Source organism: Cenococcum geophilum (assembly GCF_001692895.1).
Source record: "Cenococcum geophilum 1.58 unplaced genomic scaffold K441scaffold_6, whole genome shotgun sequence".
NCBI classification, from domain to species: Eukaryota; Fungi; Ascomycota; class Dothideomycetes; order Gloniales; family Gloniaceae; genus Cenococcum; species Cenococcum geophilum.
In genome coordinates this window covers 1527070-1550828 of record NW_027137564.1, presented here as the reverse complement: position 1 = coordinate 1550828, position 23759 = coordinate 1527070, and the positions used below count along the sequence as shown (strand labels likewise).

Below are 23759 nucleotides of genomic sequence, written 5' to 3'. Positions count from 1 at the left end.
AACTCTATAAGGGCTCCTATAGAGGATTAGGTATAAAATCTCTACTTAGGCCTAGTTTCTATAGGTTCGCGTAGTAAAAGTCGCTAATTAGATCCTTTACATTTTTAAAGTCTTCCTATAGTTGCTATTTTAGCTAGTCTATATTAAATCCTATGTATATAGCTCTGTAGTAGAGCCGTTATCCTCTACCTTTACCAAAGTATTTAGAGTCAATAATTCGTTTAACGGTTTACTCCTTATGGTTCTTATCTTCGTTCTCGTCTCAGATTAGTACTAGTAGGGGTTTAGGCTATATCTGCCCCAGTAAGGGGTTAGGCTAGTAAAGGTATAGTAGCTATAGGTGAAATATAGGCTATATCCCGCGGGTAGCTAGGGTAGACGGGAGCTCTAGCTTATATATGGCTCCCCTATTAATGACTTATTTAATTAGGTAGGGGCTAAGGTTCTTATAATTAAGTGACTTTATAGGCCTTTGCGTAGAGATATTACGTATATCTAGCTATACCCAGTCGCCAACACGTATCTCTGGTGGTGGCGTTCTATAATGGTCGGCGAAGTAGGCCTACTTTGCTTAAGCCTAGGCCATTTCTCCCTTATAGTAGTTAAGTAGATTTTTTATATGGTCTACATGCTAGTCGGTAAGTAGCATTTTAAGGCGTTTTCTATATGGCAGTTTCTTATTAATAGGTTCTGGTGGTTCTATGCTAGATTGGGGGTAATATCCCTTATTCGCGAAGAACGGGGTAAGTCCTATAGTAGTTAAAACATAGTTATTCGCTGCGAATTTACCTAGTAGGAGGTGATTTACCCAGTTATCTTAACTATAGGCGACTACCTGTCGTAGGTACGCTTTTATACTAATATTAGCGTTTTCCGGTTGCCTAGCAGTTTCGTAGTAGAAGGATATAGACATCTTGACGGAGATGCTAAGGCGTTAGTAGATTCGTCTCTATATATTAAAGCTAAACTATATGCCTTAGTCGGACGTAATTAAGTTAGGTAACCTATGTAATTGGTAGATTTCGCGAAGGAAGGTGTTAGTAACGTTGCTAATAGCTACGCCTTTAGTTAGGACGTAGTGGCGCTCTTTTATAAGTTGGTATATTATTATAAGGATATTCTTATAGGTACGGCCATATCGCTTATAGGGTAGTAGGTTAATAACGAAATCTATGGCGATATCTGCCTATTATTATATAGGTACTAGTAAAGGGTATAGTAGTCCTTAGTACTTTATATTAAAGGCCTTAGCGCGCTTATAACTGTAGTAGGCGCCTATAAAGCGTTTAATGGACATGTCTATGTGGCTAAGCGAGCACTGCAGCAGCACCCCTACATCTCAGCAACACCAACATCATCAACATTCACAAAATTGAGCCTTGCTTGCTTGCTTTCCCTCCCACCCGCACCTTTTTCTTTGGTTGCATATTTTGGGCTTTGTAAATAGATACTGCAGCGATATACTTGCGCACGGGTCCATGGGCATCACGTTTAGTCAAGGCAGGGCAATCCCCTGCAAATAGCCTTGCGAATATACCCATTCTCAATTAATGCCTTTGAGCCCGTACCCACCAATTAGATTAATTAATCCTCTTCTCCGCAAGCGTGTGAATAATAGACTAAGTCTATTATTTTAGGCTAGAAGTAGTATCGGCTAAGAAGCTTATAGGTTCCTCCTCTGCTTAGGTGGCCGCTTAATTAGAGGTTATAGGCTATTTAGATTAGTTACCGTTATAGATTTTCTAAGTTAGGGATAAATAGACGGCCTCTATAATAGAGCCTATTCTCTTTTACTTTTAAGGCTACTATATTAATCTAGCCTAAGCTTTAGAGTTTAGTTAGTAGCGTATAGGCGCTAGTGGTCTTTGCGGTAATAAGTTAATACAGTAATGGGTTAATAGAGGTGTTATATGCCGTAGTGATAAGCTTGTTGATTTTGGGAGGTAATTTTAGTTCTATAGTATAGAGCTAAGGTATAGTTAGCTCTATTGTAGGTAGCATACCTAGGGCCAAATTCCGTGCTTTTAGGATTGTTTGTTGTTAGAACTGGTTATAGGGGTTATCTTTAGACTAAGGAAGGTCTTATAAGCGGCGTATTAGGCTATTAAGCTTAGTACCTTATACTCCTGGCCTATATGCGATTTTAAAGTTAAAATTAGAGAGGAACTTGTTTTAGCGTGCTTAGCGTTAGTTTAGCTGTTTTATAGTTATAAAGTACTTAAGGTTGCGATAATCTGTAAGGACTTTAGTTAGCTAGTCAGGTTTTACTAAGGAGAGTTCCGGTTGGAATTTCTTAAACGCTTATATAATCGCAAGAAGTTCCTTATTATAGATCTTATAGTTACATTCTTATAGTATAAGCTTAGATAAATAGAATGCGACTAGGTAGAGGAGACCGTTATTACCTATTTAGGAGAGGATGCCTACGTTAACGTGGTCTAAGGAGTTAGTCTTAAGATAGAGTTATTGTCCTAGTATAAAGTAAGCTAGGATAGGTGCTTTAGTAAAAGCATCTTTAAGGTCTTAAAACGCCTTCTCGTATTTAGGTATTTAGATAAAACGTAGATATGTTTTTCTTTCTTTTACAGAAAGGCCCTTCATTCGCATTATTGCTGTAAGTAGTGCTATAACACCCGAGAAGTTGTATATAAATTTTTAATAAAAGTTAGCGAAACTAAGGAAAGCTTGTACGTCTTTAATGTAGTTAGGGGTTTGCTATTCGGTAATTATACGTACCTTTTTGGGGTCTATACGGATACCCTTAGTAGTAACAATTAGTCTAAGGTATTTTACTTCTATAACTAAGAATTTGCACTTCTTTAAATCAATATAAAGTCCTACGTCCCTAAGGCGCTATAGGACCTTTTAAACGTGCTTAGTATGCTTAAAAGGGTTATCGCTATAAATAAGTATATTGTCTAGGTACGCAGAGTAGAAGTCGTTAAGGTAGTCTTATAAGGCGTTATTAATATAGCTTTAGAAGCTGCCTGGGCCGTTATATACGCTAAAGGGTATAACGGTATATTCGAATTGGCTAAAGCGCAATGCGAATGCGGTTTTCTATTTATTACCTTCTCATATTTAGAGGCGGTTAAAGGCGGCGATAATATCGAGCTTGGTATAGATTTTAGCTTGGCTAAGCCGCTTAAGAGTCTTATATATAAGCGGTATAGGGTATCAGTTCTTAATTGTAATAGCGTTAAGTCTTCTGTAGTTAACGTAGAATTAAATACCTTTTCCTGGCTTCTTAGTAAGGAGGATAGGGGCGGCTACTAGGGATATACTAGGGCGAATAAACCCTTTATTAAGGTGTTTGTTGATATACTTTTTAACAACTAGAAGTTCGTCTTTTAATATTAGGTAGGGTCTCTTATAGGGTGGCGTTTTTCCTTATTTAATATTAATGGTATAGTTATTAGGTTAATATAGGGGGAGTATATCTACGCTCTTTTATAAGCATATGTTAATAAAGTTATAGTACCTTTTAGGGAGGAGCTTGCGGAGTTCCTTGTTGGTAAGTCCTTTTTTAAGCTTTATAAACTTCTTAAAGTCTAAAGGTGAAAGTCCATAGAGTTCTATGGGGGCATCGTTTTCTAAAAGGTCAACTATATCTATCCTATTACTGTAGAGGATGTAGTCCTATTCTTTATTAAGCTTATATAGTTATAATTAGGAGGCTATAGTAACGGTCTAGCCTTTTCTACGTACTATGCGGTAAAAGGCCGCGGCACTTATATAGTGGCAGTTGGTTATAGGTAGGGTAATAAGGGGTTCCTTAGGTTGGTATCCTAGGGAGTAGATAGAGGCAGCTAGGCTATATCCTAGGCAGGTCTCTCTATAGTATTTAGAGTTAAAGGTTGCTTTTCTCTTTTTTTAGTTAATGGCGGGGTTATGTTATTTAAGCCAGTTTATTTTAAGGATAATAGGGTAGTTAGTAAGTAGTATAATATAGGCCTAGAGTTCTTCCTGGTGCCTATTTATATCTAGGTAAAGTTATACTATATAGGTAATCTTCTATACGGTATAACTACCGTCAGCAAGTTATAGGGCGCGGGCTTTAATAAGGGGTAAGGTAGGTAAGTTATAAGTACGCATAAATTAGGTATCTATAAATTTATTAGTAGCTCTACAATCAATTATAGAACAGCTTTTATATTATTTTTTAGCAGTAGTTCCTATTACGGGTAAAACTATCTATTTCCGTCTATTTATCTTTACTAAGTTATTTATTAAGTAGGCCGATATATAGATCCCCTTATTATTAGGGCGTCCTAACCTACGACTTAGGGCTAGGACTTAGCGTTTTCCGTTTCTATATCCAACTCTACCGCTATTACTACGTCTTTATCTTATACGGTAGTGGTATATAGCAACGTATTTAGTATTTAAGGTATTAGGTTAGGTATTAGGCGGCGGCTGCTAAACCTAGCCATTAGGCAGTTTAGGCTATAGCTATAATAGCCTTCTTAACGACATCTATAGCAACGCTTTAGCTTTTAGAGTAGCTCGCGTTCTCCATTTAGTAGCTTTTGCGGGAAGGTTGGTATAGAAAGGTCAATATTAGGACCAGTAGTGTTGCTTAGGGTAGTGGGCGTCGGTGGTTTAGTAGGTCCAGAGGGCTTCTATAGGGAGGTCTTTAGGCGGGGGTTTATAGTAGCGATCTAATTTAGTCGTCGTTTAATCTTCCGTATAGCTACTACCATATTATAAACATTATTGTAGTTATGGCTGGCGGCTGCGTAACTAAGGTAATAAGTGACTTTTTTAAGGAGATCTTTCTGGTCTTTAGTATCGTCTCAGGTAAGGGCTTTAGTGTATTCCTAGAATTTAATATAAAACTCGTCGAATAATTTAGTAGGGCTTATCTTTAGGGCACGTAGTTTAGCTCGGTTGGTGGCTAGTAAGTTATAGTCGCGGTATATTAGGTCAAGATTATTAAGGACTTCTTAGTGGAACTGCCACTTCTAGGGGCTATTGGTCTCCTATTAGGCGAAGAGTCTGTTAAATAGTATACCCTTTGTTCGCCTAATAATATAGCCAATCTTAGTGTCTTCTATAGGAAAAAGGCAGGCGCTCTAAGTTAGTTTTTCGCGGATTTATATCTTCTAGTAGCTGTATTCTTTGCGGTCTCCCTAGAAAACTAAGGGATTAGGGTAACGTATATTAGACCCTACGGTAGTAGCTTAGGTTCGGTCGTTATAGCTTTTATTATCGCTTTAGTAGGGGTTCCCGTTAGGTAAAACTACTTAGCGCTAACTCTTCATTAAGCGTTAAGTAGGTGAAGTTACCAGGGGCATAGAGACTTAAGTGGCGTTATATATAGTAGAGAGGTATCTAGCGTTATTACAAATGTGCTCGTTAAGCTAAGATTATAGGTATTTAATTATGCCTTCTCTTTTAGTGACCGTAGCAATAAGTGCGATCTTAGCCTTCTTTAACTATTAGACGTCGCGTTTAGATACATAGAGGTCATCTTCGGTTTCTTAACGCGTATTATCAGCAAGCGCCTCATAAGCTTATAGGTCTTAAATAATATCGCGATCTTAGGCAGTATGCATCTCGGCTTATATAAGCTTTAGGTGGTAGTTCTATAGAAGGCAGTAGTATTTATTAGGTTCTTGTACTACTATTTTTACAAACGTCTTGGCGTCTCGTATTTCAATTTTAATAGGTAGTAGCCCTTCCACTTGCTTGTCCGTAGTTATATAGTCAATAAAAGATAAGATATTATTGGTGTCTATCTCCTTAGGGGTTAAGGCTAGGGCTAATAAATCAAATTCTCCTAGGATTAATTGGCGTTGTAGGTTAAATATAGGTATTGGATTATTCTTTAGGTTTGATATAGTAGCTAGTAAGGAATATCGTCTTACTATTATAGGTTCCTTAGAAGTATAAAGTAAGGTAACTTATAGGCACGCTGCTTCTGGCAGCGCCTATAGTATTACAGAGATATAGAATTGGTTGTAGGCTAGGTGTCGGTGGTAAAAAGGCGCAACGTAATGTTATGGGATAGGGCAGTGGCTACAAGACGTATATATTCGAGGAGTCTATAAGACGTTGCGCGATCAATCGTAAGGGTCGAGGGCGTAAGGAGGTGATATACCTACGCGTAGCTGATATAAGCTGTACGCGAGGTGTACGCGAGAGCACGGGGCTCTCCTATGGAGGCCCCTGCGGTGGGGTTCCGTGACACTAGGTTAAAGAAGCCCTGTGGCCTAGGGTAGTTAATAGGTAACGGAGCCCTATATACTAGCAGGCAAAGGAAGGAAGGAGAGCCTAACTTCTATAACAAAGAAGGTAGGAGATGTATACTCTAAGATAAAACAAGACTTGTATAAAGCCCTATAGTGGCTAGGTATAGAATCCCTACACTATATAGGCACCCTTATTAAAGTCCTACACTATATAAGCACCCCTTATGTTTATATTTCTCTTCTTTTTTTTCTCTTCTCTCTACTAAACGGCTGCCTATGCTATAGGGAAGCACGTGCTAAGCGGTAACCTCTTTTTAACCGTATAATCTTGTCGACTAACTAAGCAACGCGTATATCTATTAACTAAACGCGTATACCTACTAACCAATCGATTGATCAAATAACGACCCTTTAAACGACCACCGTACGTCTCTATTAGACGCTTACACCGTACTGCTACCTAAATAGTCCTTTTTAATAGATACTAAGCTATATATACTGTAAGGAACGAAATCGGTTAATACTGAGACTAGTGCTATATACTGGCTGCGAAGAACGACCCTAATTAATACTAAGTTGTACAAGCTGCGAGGAACGAAATCACTAGGACTATCGACGCTGGTATTACTCTACTATTAACTACTAATTATGCCGATATGCATACAATCCATATACTAGACAACAGTAGCGCCAATACGCCTGCTACTATAATTTAACTACAACTATACTAATACGCCTACAGTCCATTAACCGTATGATTGTGCCGTTACGCCTATAATCCACAACTTCCGCTTATATTATACTGCTACAACAAACAACTGCCCTACCACAGTCGATAAGATAATAATCGTGCCTCTACGCCTATAACCACTCGACTAATTAATAGCCCGAGCTCTATATTTAACCTGCTATTACAAGACAACCGATAGACGAGCTCTATACTTAACCACTATCATTACCGCCGCTAGTACCGTATTACTACCCGAACATAGCTACTCCTACCTATAGCTAAACCTTAATTTAACCCTTACTACTCTACCTATAGCATTCTAACTAACACTTACTGCTCTACCTATAGCATTTTATCGACTACTGCTGCCCCACCTATAGCAAATAACTACAACTGTATAAGAGGTAGAAGACAAGCACCTAAGGATAAAGCTTAAGGGCAAGCTTTTTTAAAGGGGGGGGTAATGTTACGGCACTAATGCGCGTAACCTAGATAGGGCTTAGTTAGGGTTCGGCTAAAGGCTTAGCTCCCCCTTATATATAGACGTGTCCTTACTACCATCTTCTTCTTCTCCTTATCTTAATATCCGGGTCAATAGACTACTAATTGTATAGGCTTGCATACGTTCTACGGCGCTCGTACCTCGATTGACTGAGTCGCTATAATATTAGGGAATTAGCAGAACTACTAGCTTTAAGAGCACTATAAGATAGGCTAAACCACGCTTATGACGGTCTATTAGGTTAGCCTATAGCTATAGTTATAATACCACCTAGGTCTACTGTACTAACTGCTACCTAATAGCAGTATACCCTATTATAACCTACCTCTATATAGAATTAGTAACTATCGCCTATGGTAACTGCCTCTTTTTTAGCAACTGCTACTACCCTACCTGGTCCTCCTCCTGCCTAGTATCCTTACCCTAGTACTACTAACCTTAACCCCGACTTCGTTAAACCAATAACCACCCTTATAGCTATAACACCTCAAATACCTATTATATCTGCACCAGCTACTCCGCCAATTCCACTAGCTATTCCAACTACCGCACTACTAGTTATCCCGATCGCTGCATCGCCAGCTACCCCGATCACTACCCCCGCTACCCCTACTACCCCTACTGCCCCCACTACCCCTACTACCCCTCCCGGTCCTTAATCCTCTAATTATAACCAATTGCTATAGTTAAGAGAGCAGTAACTATAGCAGCTATATATATATACACCACTTAGGCTAACTATGCCTAGTGTGGAGTAAGGACCTAAGTAAAGACCTAAATATAGTAAGGAGGTGGCTATAATTATAAAGATCTATATAGACAACTAGAAGGCTTGCTAGGGAGTTCCTGCCTATAGAACTGCCGTCTTAAACCCTAAAGAAGACTTGTCTTAGTTAATTAATAAGTTATAATCTTTAACCGTTGTATGGGAGAAGGAATACCCTAGTTAAGGAGCGTATACTACCTTTACAGATTACCGCTATTATAGTTAAGATTAAGGCCGGAACTATAACCGGAATAACCGAAGCCGTAACTAAAACGGCTAAAACCTTAGCTATAAAGGATTTAAACAGTATATAAGTACTATAGGTGTTAATACGGAGGGGGTTTTAGTTAAAGCCTATAACTCTATTGGTGTAGGTTAAATAAATAAACTATAAGGCATTGCCTAGGTATATAGTAGGGAGTAGGTAATACCCTTATATAGGAGAAAGAGAGAGACGAACTAATAGGGGAGGAAGGAGGCTGTAAGCCTAAAGAGCTTATAGGGGGTGGCTAAGGCCTAGCCGAAGGCTACCCTTAGCAGCCCTAAAAGCTCCTAGGATATAGCTAAGATAGTATTATAGGACTACCTATAATACCTTATACACGCCTACCTATTTGCACCGCTAAGATACTAGTATCTAATATCCGCAGTATCTGATATCTATAATATCTATAAGATCCGCAATATCCGCAATATCCGTAATATCCGCAAGATCCGCAATATTAATAATATCCGCAATATTCGCAATGTCCGTAATTCTCTATACTGATTTAAAGTCTTTATACGACTGTCTCGTCCGACAAGGAACTACGTAAGAGAAACGCTTAATAATTAATATTAATGGAGATATTAACCCTGCGGACGCTACAACAAAGGTTAAATTATAGGCCGTAGGGTAGGTTAAACGAACGGAGTTGGCTTTAGTTTAACTAGGTATAATAAGCTCGGACTATACAGAGCTAACCGCTAAGGCGCTAGTGGCGGGCGAACTAATAGCGATTTTCTATCCTGGGGATAGAAAATCCTAATTAGCTAGTTTAACGGCATAGCAGAATTTAGTAGAATTTTGGCAGAATTTGGTAGATTATTACATATTAATTAGATCTCTAGCTATTGCGTATTATAGACGGAAGAGCTAGCTATTACGTATACGCTACGAGTAGTCTAGAAGACTTAACTTTAGAGTATAGATTAGCCTTCTCTTTAGAGTTGCTCCAGTATTAGAACGTTAATCACGTGATATAGTCACGGGACTACAAAGCGAGACTAACTGTCTAACCTTGGAGCAACCCCTTTCTTCTAGACAACAATCAACTACCAACTTCAACACCGCATACGTACCACTACAAGTGATATTCGTGCACGTTGATAAAGAGAGTTATACCGACAGTTACGGATCCAGGTTTGATCTGCAGGCTGAAGTTCGCTTCGGGATGGGGCTTATGCTTTGGGGAAAAAGCGTTGCTCTCGTTAATGGAAATATTCGTGAGAAGCGAACACCAGCAGAAAAATGGTTCATGTATGGTTCATGTTCAAGTGAAAGAGTTGGCGCGGTAGGGCGAGGTATGCATTTTAGGTGTTTTGGAGGACGCTAATCTATCGAAGCACACTCTTGCTAAGCAGCGCATACCTTATGAATTCAAGTTTCGCGTGAGGCCTTTTACAAACGTCGCACAACCTCACGTGTGTAGAAAATAGTGCAGCTTAGGTTATACATAAAGTAAAATTCGTGACACGAAATGATGACTCACCAAGAACTGGTTTAGACCGAAATACCCCGATGAAGGGCTATCCAATCGATCTTCTACCCATTTTCATGNTAACGTCTAATCATCATACCATAAGCCTCGCTGTTAATTGCCAAGATACGCCTATAGTACTCCATGTTCTTGCCCACCCACTTCACATCCGGCCATATCTTTCGTTGTCTACAAAACAGTTCCAAAACCGAAGGTCGTTTTAATGCTTCTTACGTAGTACTCGCCCCAGTTTCTCTTCGTTGGCTCCTCCTGGCCTGCCGGGACGCCTTCCCACTTCACTCTCATCACAGTCACTGCGTCCACATCGTTCTGGTCAAATTGGATGGACAGAGTTGAGTAATGCCCCTGGGGCCATTGCCCTAACCGCCACTTTTGTACGATCTTTGTGGGTTCCTCGAGGACAGTGTATTCTCCTGATACGTTACCGCCAAATAATTCGAATCGACCTCCAGGAGTGGCACCGGTGAATGCAGTGGGCGGAGAGCGCGTAAATGCAGCCAGGCGAGACGGATCCGTAAAGGTTTGGTATAGTTCTGCAGCCGTGGTGCGGAACTCAGCACTCTCGGTGAGCGTCACAACGTTGACAGAAGGACCCTTCGTATTAGACTGGGTTGTCGTGGGCGCGAGGTTTTGCTCGGAGGAAGACTTATTGATAGAGGTATTGGAGATGTATTTTGGAGTTGAGAAACCGCTTGACGGATTTGACCCTGGTGCATGTTGAATATCCCGGCCATGTTCTGCGATTAAGGCAGGCCCAAGCTTTTGGAGGTGCGTACGCAGTTGGGGGACTATTTTCGAACGAACGAGGTCTTTGACGGGTTGCTTACTGGCTGCGTCGGAGTAAATATCTATCTCGAACTAAAGAATGCCGGCTGTTAGTAAGAGAGGCAACTGACAGAAAATGAGAATAGCACGACAAAATCAATTTAGGGAGACAAGGGAACGTACGACGTACTCATCTTCCTCCGTATCATGAGCTACCTCGGGAATAGTGATGGTACCACTAGCCTCTTCGCCTTCTTGATTCTTGCCTGAAATGAAGGTTAGTAACAAAACTCTGGTCCCTTAAGTATAGAAGAAATGAATAAGAGAGGAACGAAGTTTCCAACCAGAATGTTGTCAATTCTGAGGCGGGGAAGGTGAGATATGGAGGGTGAGCCTAACGGAATGGTGAAGACAGGCTTACCAGAGTACTCTAGTTTGAGTTTTACGTCAAACAAGGTAATGACTTTTCCCTTACGCTGGCTCACGTCCACGTCTCCATCCATGCTGATGATTTTGTCCACCTTCGCTGTAACCCCGTCGGCCTCGGCAGAAATTCCGGTTAAGTCATTCTCTAGATACTCCTGCGTCCAGGCGGAAACATCCTTGTTAACCCAATGCCAATTATTTGGATTATGGAGAACCATATTTGCCGATGAAGGATCGAGGTGGGTTGGAGAGGGAGAGGTAACTAAGGTCTCAAGTCTGTCTGTAGGCTCTCTGATTAGCTGCAATTCACCAGAAATCATTCTTAATATTGAAGGTTCAGTATTGAATATCAGAAGGAGACTGTGCTCCCGTAAAGCTGATCCGCATCAAAAGAGTACAAGTCTTCTAGGCCTGGTGCCAGCTGGAATTTCATCATTCAAGATTTGAGAAAACATGAAAGCGGATGCTCATTTACCTGGAGCAAATGGATAGCCCTTCTCAGCATGAGAAAACCGGAGGAACAACGGGAGTATTGGAGGGTGTCGACTTGAGTAGTTGAAGTTTTAAGGTCGTGAGATGGGGACAAGAGAAGCTGCTAGAAAACGGACGCCGAATAGCGCCAAGCCTTACCGGCCCGCCTGTGATTCCGTTAGAGGGGGCCTCGGGGCTCAGGGAGCACCAGCGCAGCGTTATTACCTTCAACTACTTTCTTATTATCATTCGTAGCCAATAACGATAGAAATTGATATCAAGATCGAAACTCGCTCCAATTTAGCACCCCTTTCTTTCGCAGGCGTTAGTGTCGAAAAGCGCGGGACGCGATATTAGTCGAGTTGTGAATATGGACGAGACCATGCGCGGAGAAATGATAAAAATCTATCCCTTTCATGTTGGGGTACACCAAGAGCATCAGTAAAGACAGGCTTAGCATTAGTATTCTTGGTTAGTCGGGGCCTGGTAGTGTTTTATGTGATGCTGTGGGTCTTTAGGGAACTTTGCTCCGATGCTGCTTTATTGAAGTGGCCTTGGTGGTTGCAGTGCAGTAACTAAGTTGAATTTTGAGGAAATGTGCCGAAATCCTTCATAAGTACAAGGTAACAAACGTCACTATCATCGTAAGAGCTTGTTAAGTTCGCCATGTTCTGAGACCCTTTATGAGCGTATCACCACCACCAATTCAACAAAAATACTTTTGGGGGCAATCCTCGTATTTGCTTACCAAGTACCATTTCTTAACAAGTCTTCTTTCGCAACTTAGAGCCATGGCAGTTTACCGTCACACCAAATATTTGTCTGATACTTGGTGATGATCTGGTATGTAGGAAAATCGGACATCCAGACAGATTCTGCTTGACCAGGGGCAAGATATGAGTATCAGCCCTAATATGCCATGCGATAAGCGTTACTAAGAATACCTTGCTGTGTGCCACTTCCTGCAGCTCGGGAGTTTTTGCATATTAAAATAACCCGAAGTCACGCTGAACATTCTCATACATTTGTACACTCACACCACAACGCCGCCAGCATCATCTTCATTGTCTCCTTGTACAAAGGAGCAAAAGAGAGACCAAGCTTGGCAAGCTAGGCTGCCAGGATTGCACGCACCGGCGCTTCTTCGGGTCAGCTCGACGCATCTATACGAACAGGAACAATTTCGTAGCCCTCCACCACCATAGTACTATACAATTGCGAATTGGCCCCCCTTCTTTGGATTTGTCACCTCGTCAGTGCCGATTAAATGCTCGATTTGATCATTCGCTTTGAAACAGCGCGCTATTGAGCGAGACGTGGAAGGCCCCCCGTCTATGCATGTACAACACTTCAACTCTCCTCGACGAATCCCCTGTCCTTGCGCTGCCGATAGTTTCAAGAGAGCTCTTTTGTATAAGCTAGGCCTGGCGATGGTCGCTGCTGGTCTTTGGCCTCGCTGAGAGGCGTGAGAGGCTCTGAACACTTTCTCCACGCTACATCTGCCTGTCACTTCGGGCGCGCGCGCAAAAGCAACCAAGCTGATCCCCGACTGGCACACTATATGCCAGCATGGCGCCTTCGAACATGTTTTCCTACCTTCGCCCTCACCATAAACGCACTGGGTCGAACCCAACCTCACCGGATCCTTCCAATTCCCCGGCCTATCAGCAGATACCCACCTCTTCAGTACATTCGTCCGACCACTTTCCCTCGTCCCGCATACAGGACAGTGCGAATTTACACGCTGGCTCTCCGGTTTCGCCATATCCCCCTATACTTCCTCCAATTCCTCGGGTAACGTCGCAATACGATACGTCATCGCAGCCTTCAGCAATATCAGCGCCACAGCCTCCACATCCAGAGCAAGCGCAAGATGTGGTGAAGAGTGGACGGATAATGGAGGACCGAGGTTTTCGTCCGATATTACAGTCTGTTCCGTATGAATCGCTTTCTTTGAACCAGGATGATATGCGAATACCTGCCAACACGACAACCTCAGGTGCACCGAGTGGATACAAAACCAAAGCACAAAGGCCTTTCGATCAGGGAATGTTCGACGGTCAGGGGGATCAATCTTCATTGAGGCCTACAACTTCAAATTTGGCCTCTACAGCCTCGCCAAACGGTTATTTCAACAATTCGAGATCTCAATCTTCGCTGTCAATGGGTTCTAATGATAAGCAACCAGTCTCTGTTAAGCCTCCAGCACAACAATTGAATAACAATCCTCACAAACCTGTCAAGACGAGACTCAGTCTACGAAATCCTATGTCTCTTCTCATGAGGCGTCGATCCGGCCAGGCATTAGAAAATCTCTCAGATGAATCTCTTATTAGCCATCGGAGTCAGATCATCCCAGCGATGACTCTCCCAGACGGCTATGACCCGAGAATCAGGGGGAAAGGAGTCCATGATTTTAGCGCACCAAGGCGGAGAAGTAACTTCTCATACAATGATGCCTACTCGGACCTAGCCGGATCTGCGGGCCGAGTTAGTGCTCTGGAGTCTGACAGAGACCGGCCAAACTCCAGGACAGATGGGCTTGATGGTAAAAACTCTTCCGGAGACTACAGTCCTCCCAAAATAGAACGAGAACATACTCCTGTTTTCCGAGAACATTTTGACGACGACTTAAGTTTCGAGGCTTCTCAAGCGGCTATTCGAGCGGAAACTCTGGTTAACCATGACTTTCTTTCGAGAATTTCGATACCACTGCCTCCTGCTCGCTCACCACCTCCACCTCCACCAATTGCAAAAGATTCTCCCCCACCCGTTTCTCGGCTGTCTATACTCCCGGCTCCCATTAAGACTAACTCGGAGTTCCACGAATTATCCACTCTATCTCCAGTCCAGGAATCCGCCAGTCCTATCAGTCCTAGGTCTCCTGAGCAGACCCCGAAGAAGAAAATGTCAACTAAGACCCCACCATCTACACGCTCGAGAGCTACTTCGGTCACTGATCCTTCATTTACCCCTGCTGGTTTACCCACACACATGACCAGCAAAGCTTCGCGTTTTAGCTTCCAGATATCTGGCAACGACGATGCTCAAGAAAAGCTCCTCGAAGAGAGGCATAAGCAGAAAGCGGCTGCGAAAGCTTTCAAACAAGCGCGAAACTCGACCAATACACTGGATGATGAGTATGACGAGGATATGTATGATTATGATATGGATGATGACAGGTTCGAAGAGCCCATTCCAATGATGGGCGACGAAGATGATTATAACGCCGGGGAAACGTTAACTCCAGGCATCGCAGCTTTCGATTTTTCGTCTACTGGACTGTCGTTGAACAATCCACTGAGTCCGATAAGCATGATTGGAGAGACCTTAGACACGCCACGCGATGCTGAGGGCAATGCAATTGGCTTTGCTTTCTCGGATAGTGTTCCTGGCAAGATGCATCTGCCACTTTCGGATTTAGTATCTGATGTGCGAGGTCTTGGGTTAGTTGATTTTGGGAATGGACCTACTGGTGACCATTCTAGACTTACCCCAGCCGCAACGCCTGAAGATACGTATGGTCTGAACAGCAACCAGGTCTTCATAAATGACGATGGCATTGACGACGATCTATATTTTGACGATGGAATGATTGAAGATCCCGGCCGACAGAGCGGAGAAGAATTTGATGAGACAGTTTTCGATGACCCGTCGCATCATCTCTATGCTAGACCGGCTCCAGACCTTAAGCCTAGCACACATACACAGGATGGGCATCTGCCGAGTGTCCCACATGATGCTTCTGCTGTTGAAATCTCGGACAACAACCACGATAGCGAAAGCGATCTTCCGGGTCACCTAAACCCTACAGAACCAGCTCTGATTCACCAGACCTCGAAAGCCCATCAAAAATCCAGCTCCAGCTTTGCAAATCTCGAAAAATACCACAGTGCCCTTGCCGATGCCGCTAACAAAGCTGAAGCTGACGGTCGTTTCCGGCGACATGATAGCATTGATACCGGGCGCAACTCTAGTGCTGATGATAATGACGACGAATTAGCTAGCCATGGCTCCCACCCCAGCCTGATTCCTGATGATGGCTGCTTCAGCCAGGATACGTCAGCCTTTCCACCATCGGATTTTGACACTGGCTCAGGATTCATTGACGATGACTACGACTATAGTGACTATGATAGCACACTGGAGGATGATCCTATGATTGCAGCAGCCAATGCTGAAGCGCTCGCAAACGATTATGATGGGTTCTACGGGCAAGAATTTGGCTTTTACGCTTCTGCGCAGGGCGAAGCGCAGTTCGCGAATGGTGGATACTTCGGAGCAAGCTCCATCGGTCGCAGTGTTAGCGGTCGTAATGCTGTGCGCGAGCCGAATCTCACACCCATTACAGAACGCAGCGAGTACAGTACCAGAAACTCATATATCAGTCTTAATCACTTCAATGGCCAACAGGCTCTACCAAGCCCTGGAATCGCCCAATTAGCGAGGATGAGTCCGTACGGATTTCCAGACGACGATCCGGATTTGAGCCTGAGCCAACTCATGAAGTTGAGGAAGGGTACGTTCGGGGGAAGCAATGGGAGTCTGGGAAGCTCCACTGGCACATCCCCGCGGAATTCCAGTCCGGTCGCGTTTCAGTATTACTCCAGAGGCGCCAGTCCAATAACCCATCTTGGCATGAATGCGGGCGAGTATGACAATGGTGGGTCGTCCGCGCTCGAGGACGTTCACGACGGAGGGGATGAAGAAGAGGACGACGAAGCGCTCGATGCCATCAACGCCATTGACGACGACTCCGATGAAGAAGATGAGGAAAATACTGGAGCCAACCGCGAAAGTCCTACCATTACTGGAACGAATTACTCTTCGTTCCCAAACTCCGTGGCGCATTCGGCCTCGATCCAGGACCAGAAGCCCCTCCCATCAATACCCGTTCCGCCTTCCCTCACCCTCTCTACGAGCTTTTTCCACTCAGCTGAACAACTGCCTTCTCCTACACCACCGTCGGCCTCCGTACCTCGCCGCCAGTCTCTGGGACTAGTCTCCCCTATCTCAGCTTCTAGCCCCATGACCCCCGGGGGCGGATGGAGAGCACATAGTCGGAAAGGCAGCGCGGCAGATAGCGTAACTTATGTTAGGGAGCAGGATGAGAGTGGAGGGGATAGGTGGGTTTTAGAGCGAAGAAGAACCGCGGATACTGGCGAGTTGGAGCTGGTGGCAAGGGAGATTGTTGAAGGGGGAAGAATTTGAAAAATTAAAAGAAATATTTGTATGTCATGGCCTACATGGCTTGTGACGGAAGTCTCATTAATATACCCAGGAAATTGGGCGTTTTGATCCTGGCTCGCCCGCACGTATTTTACTCGTGCTTTTGGCGGAGGCGTTGGACTGGATTTTGAGGCATTTTTTGGTGCCGGATCGGGATTTTTTTTTGTGCGCATCCACACTTTTAGACAAGAGGTATATTCATACAAGTCTCGGTAGGCTATGCTGGGATTCAAGTCCTGGGAGTGCAGGTAATCGGGCAAAGGAAATGAACATTACCATCATGCTAGCAAGAGTGGCTGCTTTTCTTTTAAACCTGTTGGGGAATTGTGAACGAAATTTAGGGTCATCATAGAAGCTAAGACATCAAGTCCGGGTATTTGTTCCTCTCAATTGACATATCCAGCCGCCTCATTCGTTGATCCTCGCCACAACCACAGCCTATGGGTGATATTTCTACGGCCGTATGCAAGGTTTCCTCCCCAGTTCTAACGGGTGAGCGTCGCCGCGCTACGCCCACACAAGCCGAAGCGAGTGTTGGGCGAGCAAGAGTGAGCAGGGTAAGTACAGGGTGATAAGGATGGGTGATCTCTCCTCTTAGCTCAGTCCTAGGCTTAAATGTATCGGTTTAAATCCTACTATTAATTACTGTTCTAACCAAAGTGGTATATTAGATCTACATTATGGGCGCAGATTTCTACAGTCTTCAGAAACTAGGCCTACTAATTTCTAAATCTAGAAATGGCCTTCCCGTTTTGCCTATCAGTCCTTAGCCTTACATATTTAATTAATCGCGCCTGGACTGTAAGCGCTAGAATGTGCATTTCTCACCTTCAACGTACCTGTCAAGGGACCCGCCCATTGGAAGGTCTCTTGCATGTATCCAGTGATTGGGCGTATTCGGAGATCATATGGTCTAAATTATCCAGAAGCTTGACTTGCGTATTACCCCCATTTCTTTCCGGCTCGTGGGCATAATAGAGAAACTCGTCTACTAATCCAATGGTCTGGTTGACAGAGCGCCGGAAATTGCGGCCATCAGGAAGCCTTTTGATCGAGGCTAACATCATAGAGCTGTTCCGTCTTGTTCAGGATCATTTCCGCCTCAGTATGGAATAATGTCATGTATCGCTTCGAGAATGTATTCCGGCATAGATAATCCCTAAGCTAGGCCTAGTTAAGGTAATTGTAGAACCGAGCCCAAGTTAAGGCCCCACAAATCGCTTAAAATTGGCCTACAATGTCGGACGGACAAGTCACTGAGAAGAACTCTGTCTATTGAATGTGGCTCTAGAGCCTCTATAAATACATAAGGAAAATAGGTAGTAGACTACTTCGCTGACCGTATCGTAAACCGAGTCGTAGACCGTGTCGTTGACCGAGTCGTTGACCGAGACAGTAGTAAGACATACGAGAACAAGGTGGTGAGTCATAAGGTGATACCTGAGAGTGACCTCAACGGTCGACACACCCCCCCAGCTGCTCAGTCTTGACTGAGCAGCTGGATAGAAAATAAAACGAAAAGTCACGATAGGCAATTTGGTGTTGAGTTTCAAAGGAAATCCTCCATAGTTACCTTACCTAATATCATTCAAATCGAATCAAATTAGATCCTTGATATCAACGAGATTCAACTGTTGAACGAACGCCTCATGCTTCTGACGCGGTAGGGCCTTTGTTAAGCCGTCTGCGACCATAGCAGCTGTAGGCGTCCAATTGATTTTAATTCGGCTATCACGTACTTCTTGGCGAAGCCAGTGGTGGTGTATATCGACGTGTCGAAGCTTTGTAGTGAGCTCTTGTCCGTCCTTTGTAAGCAGTCTAATCGTCTGTAGATTATCGCAGCTGATTGTTTGTTCCTCATCCAAGGACAATTCGATTTCCTCAAAGAAGCGACTCCACCAGATTGACTCCGTTCCTGCATGAGACAGAGCCGTGAGCTCTGCCTCCGTGCTTGACTTCGTCACCATCGTCTGCTTGGTAGAGCGCCAATCGATTGCCCCTCCGAATAGGGTGAACAAGTATCCTTCTGTACTGCGTCTGCTTATTGAATCGTCTCCGAACGCCGCGTCGCTTGCTCCTGTAAAAGCTTGGCTTCCTACATTCTGACCTGAGTATTCGATTGCGAGGGTCTTATGCTGATATAGGTAGGTGATCGCTCGTCGAGCTGCGGCGTCGTGTAGAGGTGAGGGATTGCGTAGGAACTCCGATAGCTTGCCTGAAGCTCTAGCTGCATCGGGTCTTGTGATACAGGTCGCATAGAGTAGTGATCCGACCATCCTTTGGTAGACGTAGATGTCCTGTTTTGAAGCTTCCTCCGGGTTAGGTAGGAGCTCGTCGGTGCCCATAGGCGTACTGACTGAGCGCATGTCAGTCAGGTGAAATGCATTAGCAATCTTTTCAATGTAGGAGTCTTGACAGAGCCAAAGCTTTCTTTGAGTTCTGTCTCTCACGATTCGAATTCCTAGGAACCAGGACAGGTCACCTAGATCCTTCATCTCATACTTCTTCATCAGTGCTTCCTTGAAGCTCTGGAGCTCTGATCGATTTTCTTTGGTAGAGGCGACGCAGATATCGTCCACGTAGAAGAATACGATCAGTGAGTTATTGTGGTAGAGACACGGCTCACCACTGACGGGCTTTAACCCTAATTTGACGAGCTGATTGCTGAAGTCGTTGTGCCATAGACGTGGCGATCGTCGAAGTCCATAGAGCGCTCTGCGTAGTAGTAGACATTTGCCCTTGATGGTGAATCCATCTGGACATTTGATATAGACGATTTCGTCAATCAGGCTATTTGCGAATGCGTTGACAGCGTCACCCTGCCAGACGTCCAAATCGAATGCTGCGATGATTGCTGCGAGAGCTCTGAAGACTTTGGCTGCCAAAGTTGCTGCATACGTGTCCTCATAGATTGACTGTTGTAGATCACCTCTCACACAAAGTCGAGCTTTGAACTTCGTGAGATATCCGTCGGTGTCTGTCTTGTAGGTGAATACCCAGGTGATGGGTACCGTTTTGATAGATTGAGTCTCATCTACGATTTCGAATGTTCCACGATTGTCTAGATCCGTGTACTCCTTCGTAGCAGCTGCTAGAAATTCTGCCTTGTACTGGTGTCTCATAAGCTCCTTCCAGTTCTTGGGTGGAGGTGGAAGCTCATCGCGGTGTATTTTCCTTTGATATTTGAGCCCTGCGTGAAAGGCTGCTTGAAGCGGTCGGAAGGTGTCTACCTCTTTGAGGTGAGTCAAATAAGCTCCATATCGTTTAGGTGGCTTCTTTGATCTTCTTCCTTCGATTATGTTGTCCTCGGAGACCTTAGCTGTGTCTCCTTCCTTTGACTCCTCCGGGTCGATTTCAACGTATTCGAAACCGGGGCGTCGACGGGTAGAGGGTGCGGAGGATCTGGAGGTGCTTGAGGAGCTTGAGGGACCTGCATTTGTAGGATTTGATTGAGGTTCTGGCGTTGGTTCTGGTGTAGGAAGGCCAGGTGGAGGATCGTCTTTTGAGGTGTCTGCTACAATTGAGTCATCGCCTTGAGTGTCTGTCTGCTCACGGTCGACGATTTGTCCTTGATTTCCACTAGAATCCACCTGTTGATTTCCATCAGTGCTCACTCGAATTTCATCAAAAATCTCATCTTCCTCATTCGTGTCCTCATTCAAGTCTTCTTGAAGCGTCCTATCGAGGTTAATCACATTAATCACCTCTAGCATTTGATCGGCTTTCTCTCGAAGCAAATTTGCAAGATCTGGCTTGCTATCGTCATAGACGAGTCGCTCATTGAACGTAACGTCTCTCGTTCGAATCACCTTCTTTTCGCTTGGTATATATATTCGAAAGATGTTCGTTGAATTATACCCCACTAGATACCCAATATGGGCTCTAGGAGCAAGTTTTTGAGTGCGTGGAATGTTGTATTTGAGTGGATAGGCTCTACAGCCGTAGGCACGTAAGTGAGCTATATTTGGCTTAGCTGGTGAGAGACCCATTGCTAACTGAAGCTTTTCAAAGGGCGTCTTCCAGTCGAGCCGTCGGCTTGGTGTCCTATTCGTCACATACGCTGCTGCTTTGAAGACTTCGGGCCAGAGTTCCTCTGGTAGTCGTGCTTCAATTCGCATGCATCGAGACTTCGTTATAATCACCCCCCCAGAACGTTCCGCAGGACCGTTCTGTTCTGGTGTACTTGGAGCTGAGTACTCCACCGTGATACCTTTTTCGGCGGTCCAGTCATCGAATTTGCCTCCAAGCGATGACTCGTTATCTATATGAATGACAACGACTTTGAAGCCGTAGCGTCGCTCGACTACATTACAATATTTGATGATTGCTTGGGTGGTTGATGACTTCTGTGCGAACGTCTTGACCTTGTTCATTCGAACCAAATCGTCAAGGAAATGGATCGCGTACTTGTGTCCGTTGTAGGCTTCGATTCCCTGAATCAAATCTACGTGTATACGGAAGAAAGGCCTCGTCGCCTTATCCGTAGGTGCTCTTCTTGATATAATCTTGTGAGCTTTGCTGACTGCACAAGTCTCACATTCAATTGTCGTAGGGCCTTGTAGAATCGCCCCAGTCACTTCCTTAGGCAATCGCTCAATAGCAGCACTTCCTGCGTGTCCGAGTCGACTGTGCCAAAGTCGTCCGTCTACCTTTTGATTTGGTAGAGGATCCGTTGATCGAGCCGCGAAGGACGCATCCTCCGTCTTCGGCTTCAATTCGTTATATTCGAGGGTTATCTGACCGTGGTGATATCCGCAATATGCGAACTTCTCGCCACCGCGACGGTAGAGGTAGTTGCCCTCATTGTGCCAAAAGACACCCTTCTCATTGAGTCTGTGATTGCAAACTAGATTCGTGTGAAATCCTGGTACGTACGCAGCGTCAATAAGATGGATCTTCTGCTTTCCTGATGGGGTAATAACTGTGACTTCAGCTGTTCCGAAGCCTTCGATATTTTCCATACCAGATCCAGTATACAACTGTTCACTGGCCGGTCGGATATCACCTATAAATCTTGCTCTGTCGTTGATGACATGCAAGGTCGTCGCAGGGTCTAGAATTACGCTGTCACGGAGAGCGTAATCTGATGCGACATAAGCTCCTGCTTGATGTACTGCGAAGCTTCCGTGTGGTTTACTGGGTGAGCTCTTCTGCTCTGCATTCTCTGCATTCTCTGGCTTCTTGTCAGATGAGGCTTGGCTCCTCAATCGGTCGATCAAGGCCTTGAATTCGGGTGAAGCCTCAGCAAGCTTCTGCTCTACTGACTGCATTTTTGAATCGTTTGGTTTCCAACCCGACGGTCGAATTGACTCAATGAGGTAGAAGCATTTCCTCCACGGGTGTAGTAATCCGCATAAGCACGGCTTTGTCCATTCCTTCTTATCTGTCCTTCTTGAAGAATCAGCTTCTGGTTTAGTTTCTGATTTATCTTCTGATTTAGGCTTATCAATTGGCTCTCCTTTGAAGCTAGCTGCGTAGGAGCTGTGCTGGCTCCTCGCCTTCTGAGCTGAGTCCAATCGACGATGATTTCGGTAGACCTCGATGATAGATCGAAGGGTAGGTAGACTTTCCTTCTTCCTCTCAAGGTTCTGTAATTCGTTTTTCCAGTATTCTGACCATCCTGATGAGGCAGATTCGACGGCATACACGAAGTCCTTGACTGGTCGATCGCCATCTACCTCAGGTAGTTTAACCTTCTTGCAATCGTTGTANACCTTNTCCCACTCGCGGAGCCACTTCTCGATATTCTGACTCTTCGGGGCTTTCTTCATTTTCAAATATTGGGTGGCTAGATCAACCTTCCGAGCGTCGTCGGTCGGAGCGACTGCCTCCTTGAGTGACACAAGGACATCGTAGACGGTATTTCCTTCGAAGGTGTAGTCGATGTAGTCACGGGATATTGTGCTGATGATGTAGGTACGTAGAGACTTGAGGGCTGCTTCCTCTTTCTCATACCGCTTGTAAGTACGGTCGTACTGTTTTCGCAAAGCTCGAAGCTCCTCCTTCTCGCCTTCATCGAGGGCTGAGAACGTAGTCTTCTGAGGATTAACAACTGATGGTGATGGCTCTGACGGTGCTCTGTGTCTAGGTAGATCATNTTTCTTGACATCCGGATCGATGTACTCCCATACATNCTCACCGTCGGCTCNATACTTGACGACACCAATCCATTGGTCCCAATCGTTTGGGCCTGCTAGGATCACAGTGTGCGTCGTAATAAGGGTTTCGGATTGTTGAGAGGACATTTTGAGGCTTCTACTGTTCAGTTGACGATAGGGTAATCAGGGTTTCAAATCAAAGATGATGCAGTAGATGGCCCGGGCTCATAACTGTCGGACGGACAAGTCACTGAGAAGAACTCTGTCTATTGAATGTGGCTCTAGAGCCTCTATAAATACATAAGGAAAATAGGTAGTAGACTACTTCGCTGACCGTATCGTAAACCGAGTCGTAGACCGTGTCGTTGACCGAGTCGTTGACCGAGACAGTAGTAAGACATACGAGAACAAGGTGGTGAGTCATAAGGTGATACCTGAGAGTGACCTCAACGGTCGACATACAAGGACATCTAAACAACCCCAAATTGTAGCTAATGGAACGCTTGTAACTAAGGTAATACGGCATATCAAATTTGGAGGTTGTTTGGCATATTGTGTAGTTAAAGATATTCTGAAATGAGGCAATTGATCCGGAATCTAGACGATCAAAGCGATGCACGACTTCGTTCCTTTTCGAGGACGATTTGTTCCGGAATGAAGCACAAACAATCCGGAACGGGTCGCGTACCAGTATTAGGCAGAACAGCTACAAGTGAGAGATGTCCTAGCTGGTCCAGTACGTGACTGCTTGGAACAATGCCGGCTCTTCAAAGGCTGAGAAGCCTGGGGATTCAGTATTCCTCACGCTTTCGAAGCGT

The 23759-nt window shown here is 44.4% G+C and overlaps 3 protein-coding genes across 3 annotated transcripts; 1 reads left to right on the top strand and 2 right to left on the bottom strand.

Moving 5' to 3' along the window:
• Nucleotides 1-10120: 10120 nt before the first annotated feature.
• On the bottom strand, nt 10121-11361 carry K441DRAFT_542312 (uncharacterized protein; the record flags this gene model as incomplete). The annotated part of the gene is made up of 3 exons (XM_067642682.1): nt 10121-10810; nt 10901-11007; nt 11139-11361. The coding sequence occupies 3 exons, from the start codon at nt 11359-11361 to the stop codon at nt 10121-10123; spliced, it is 1020 nt and encodes a 339-aa protein (XP_067508110.1).
• A 1433-nt stretch (nt 11362-12794) lies between these two features.
• K441DRAFT_653858 (uncharacterized protein) lies at nt 12795-17062 on the top strand. Its single transcript, XM_067647599.1, has one exon. It carries the CDS (start codon nt 13184-13186, stop codon nt 16823-16825), a length of 3642 nt encoding a protein of 1213 aa, XP_067508109.1. The 5' UTR covers nt 12795-13183; the 3' UTR covers nt 16826-17062.
• Nucleotides 17063-21998: 4936 nt separating this feature from the next.
• K441DRAFT_653854 (uncharacterized protein) lies at nt 21999-23415 on the bottom strand (the record flags this gene model as incomplete). Its single annotated transcript, XM_067647598.1, is given in 3 exon segments — nt 21999-22157; nt 22262-23315; nt 23328-23415. A coding segment is annotated over 1 exon segment (693 nt), but the record flags the coding sequence as incomplete, so codon positions are not given.
• Nucleotides 23416-23759: the final 344 nt, after the last annotated feature.

Coding starts and splice junctions, on each gene's coding strand:
- K441DRAFT_653858 (XM_067647599.1), top strand. CDS start 13,184: ATGGCGCCTTCGAACATGTTTTCCTACCTTCGCCCTCACCATAAACGC.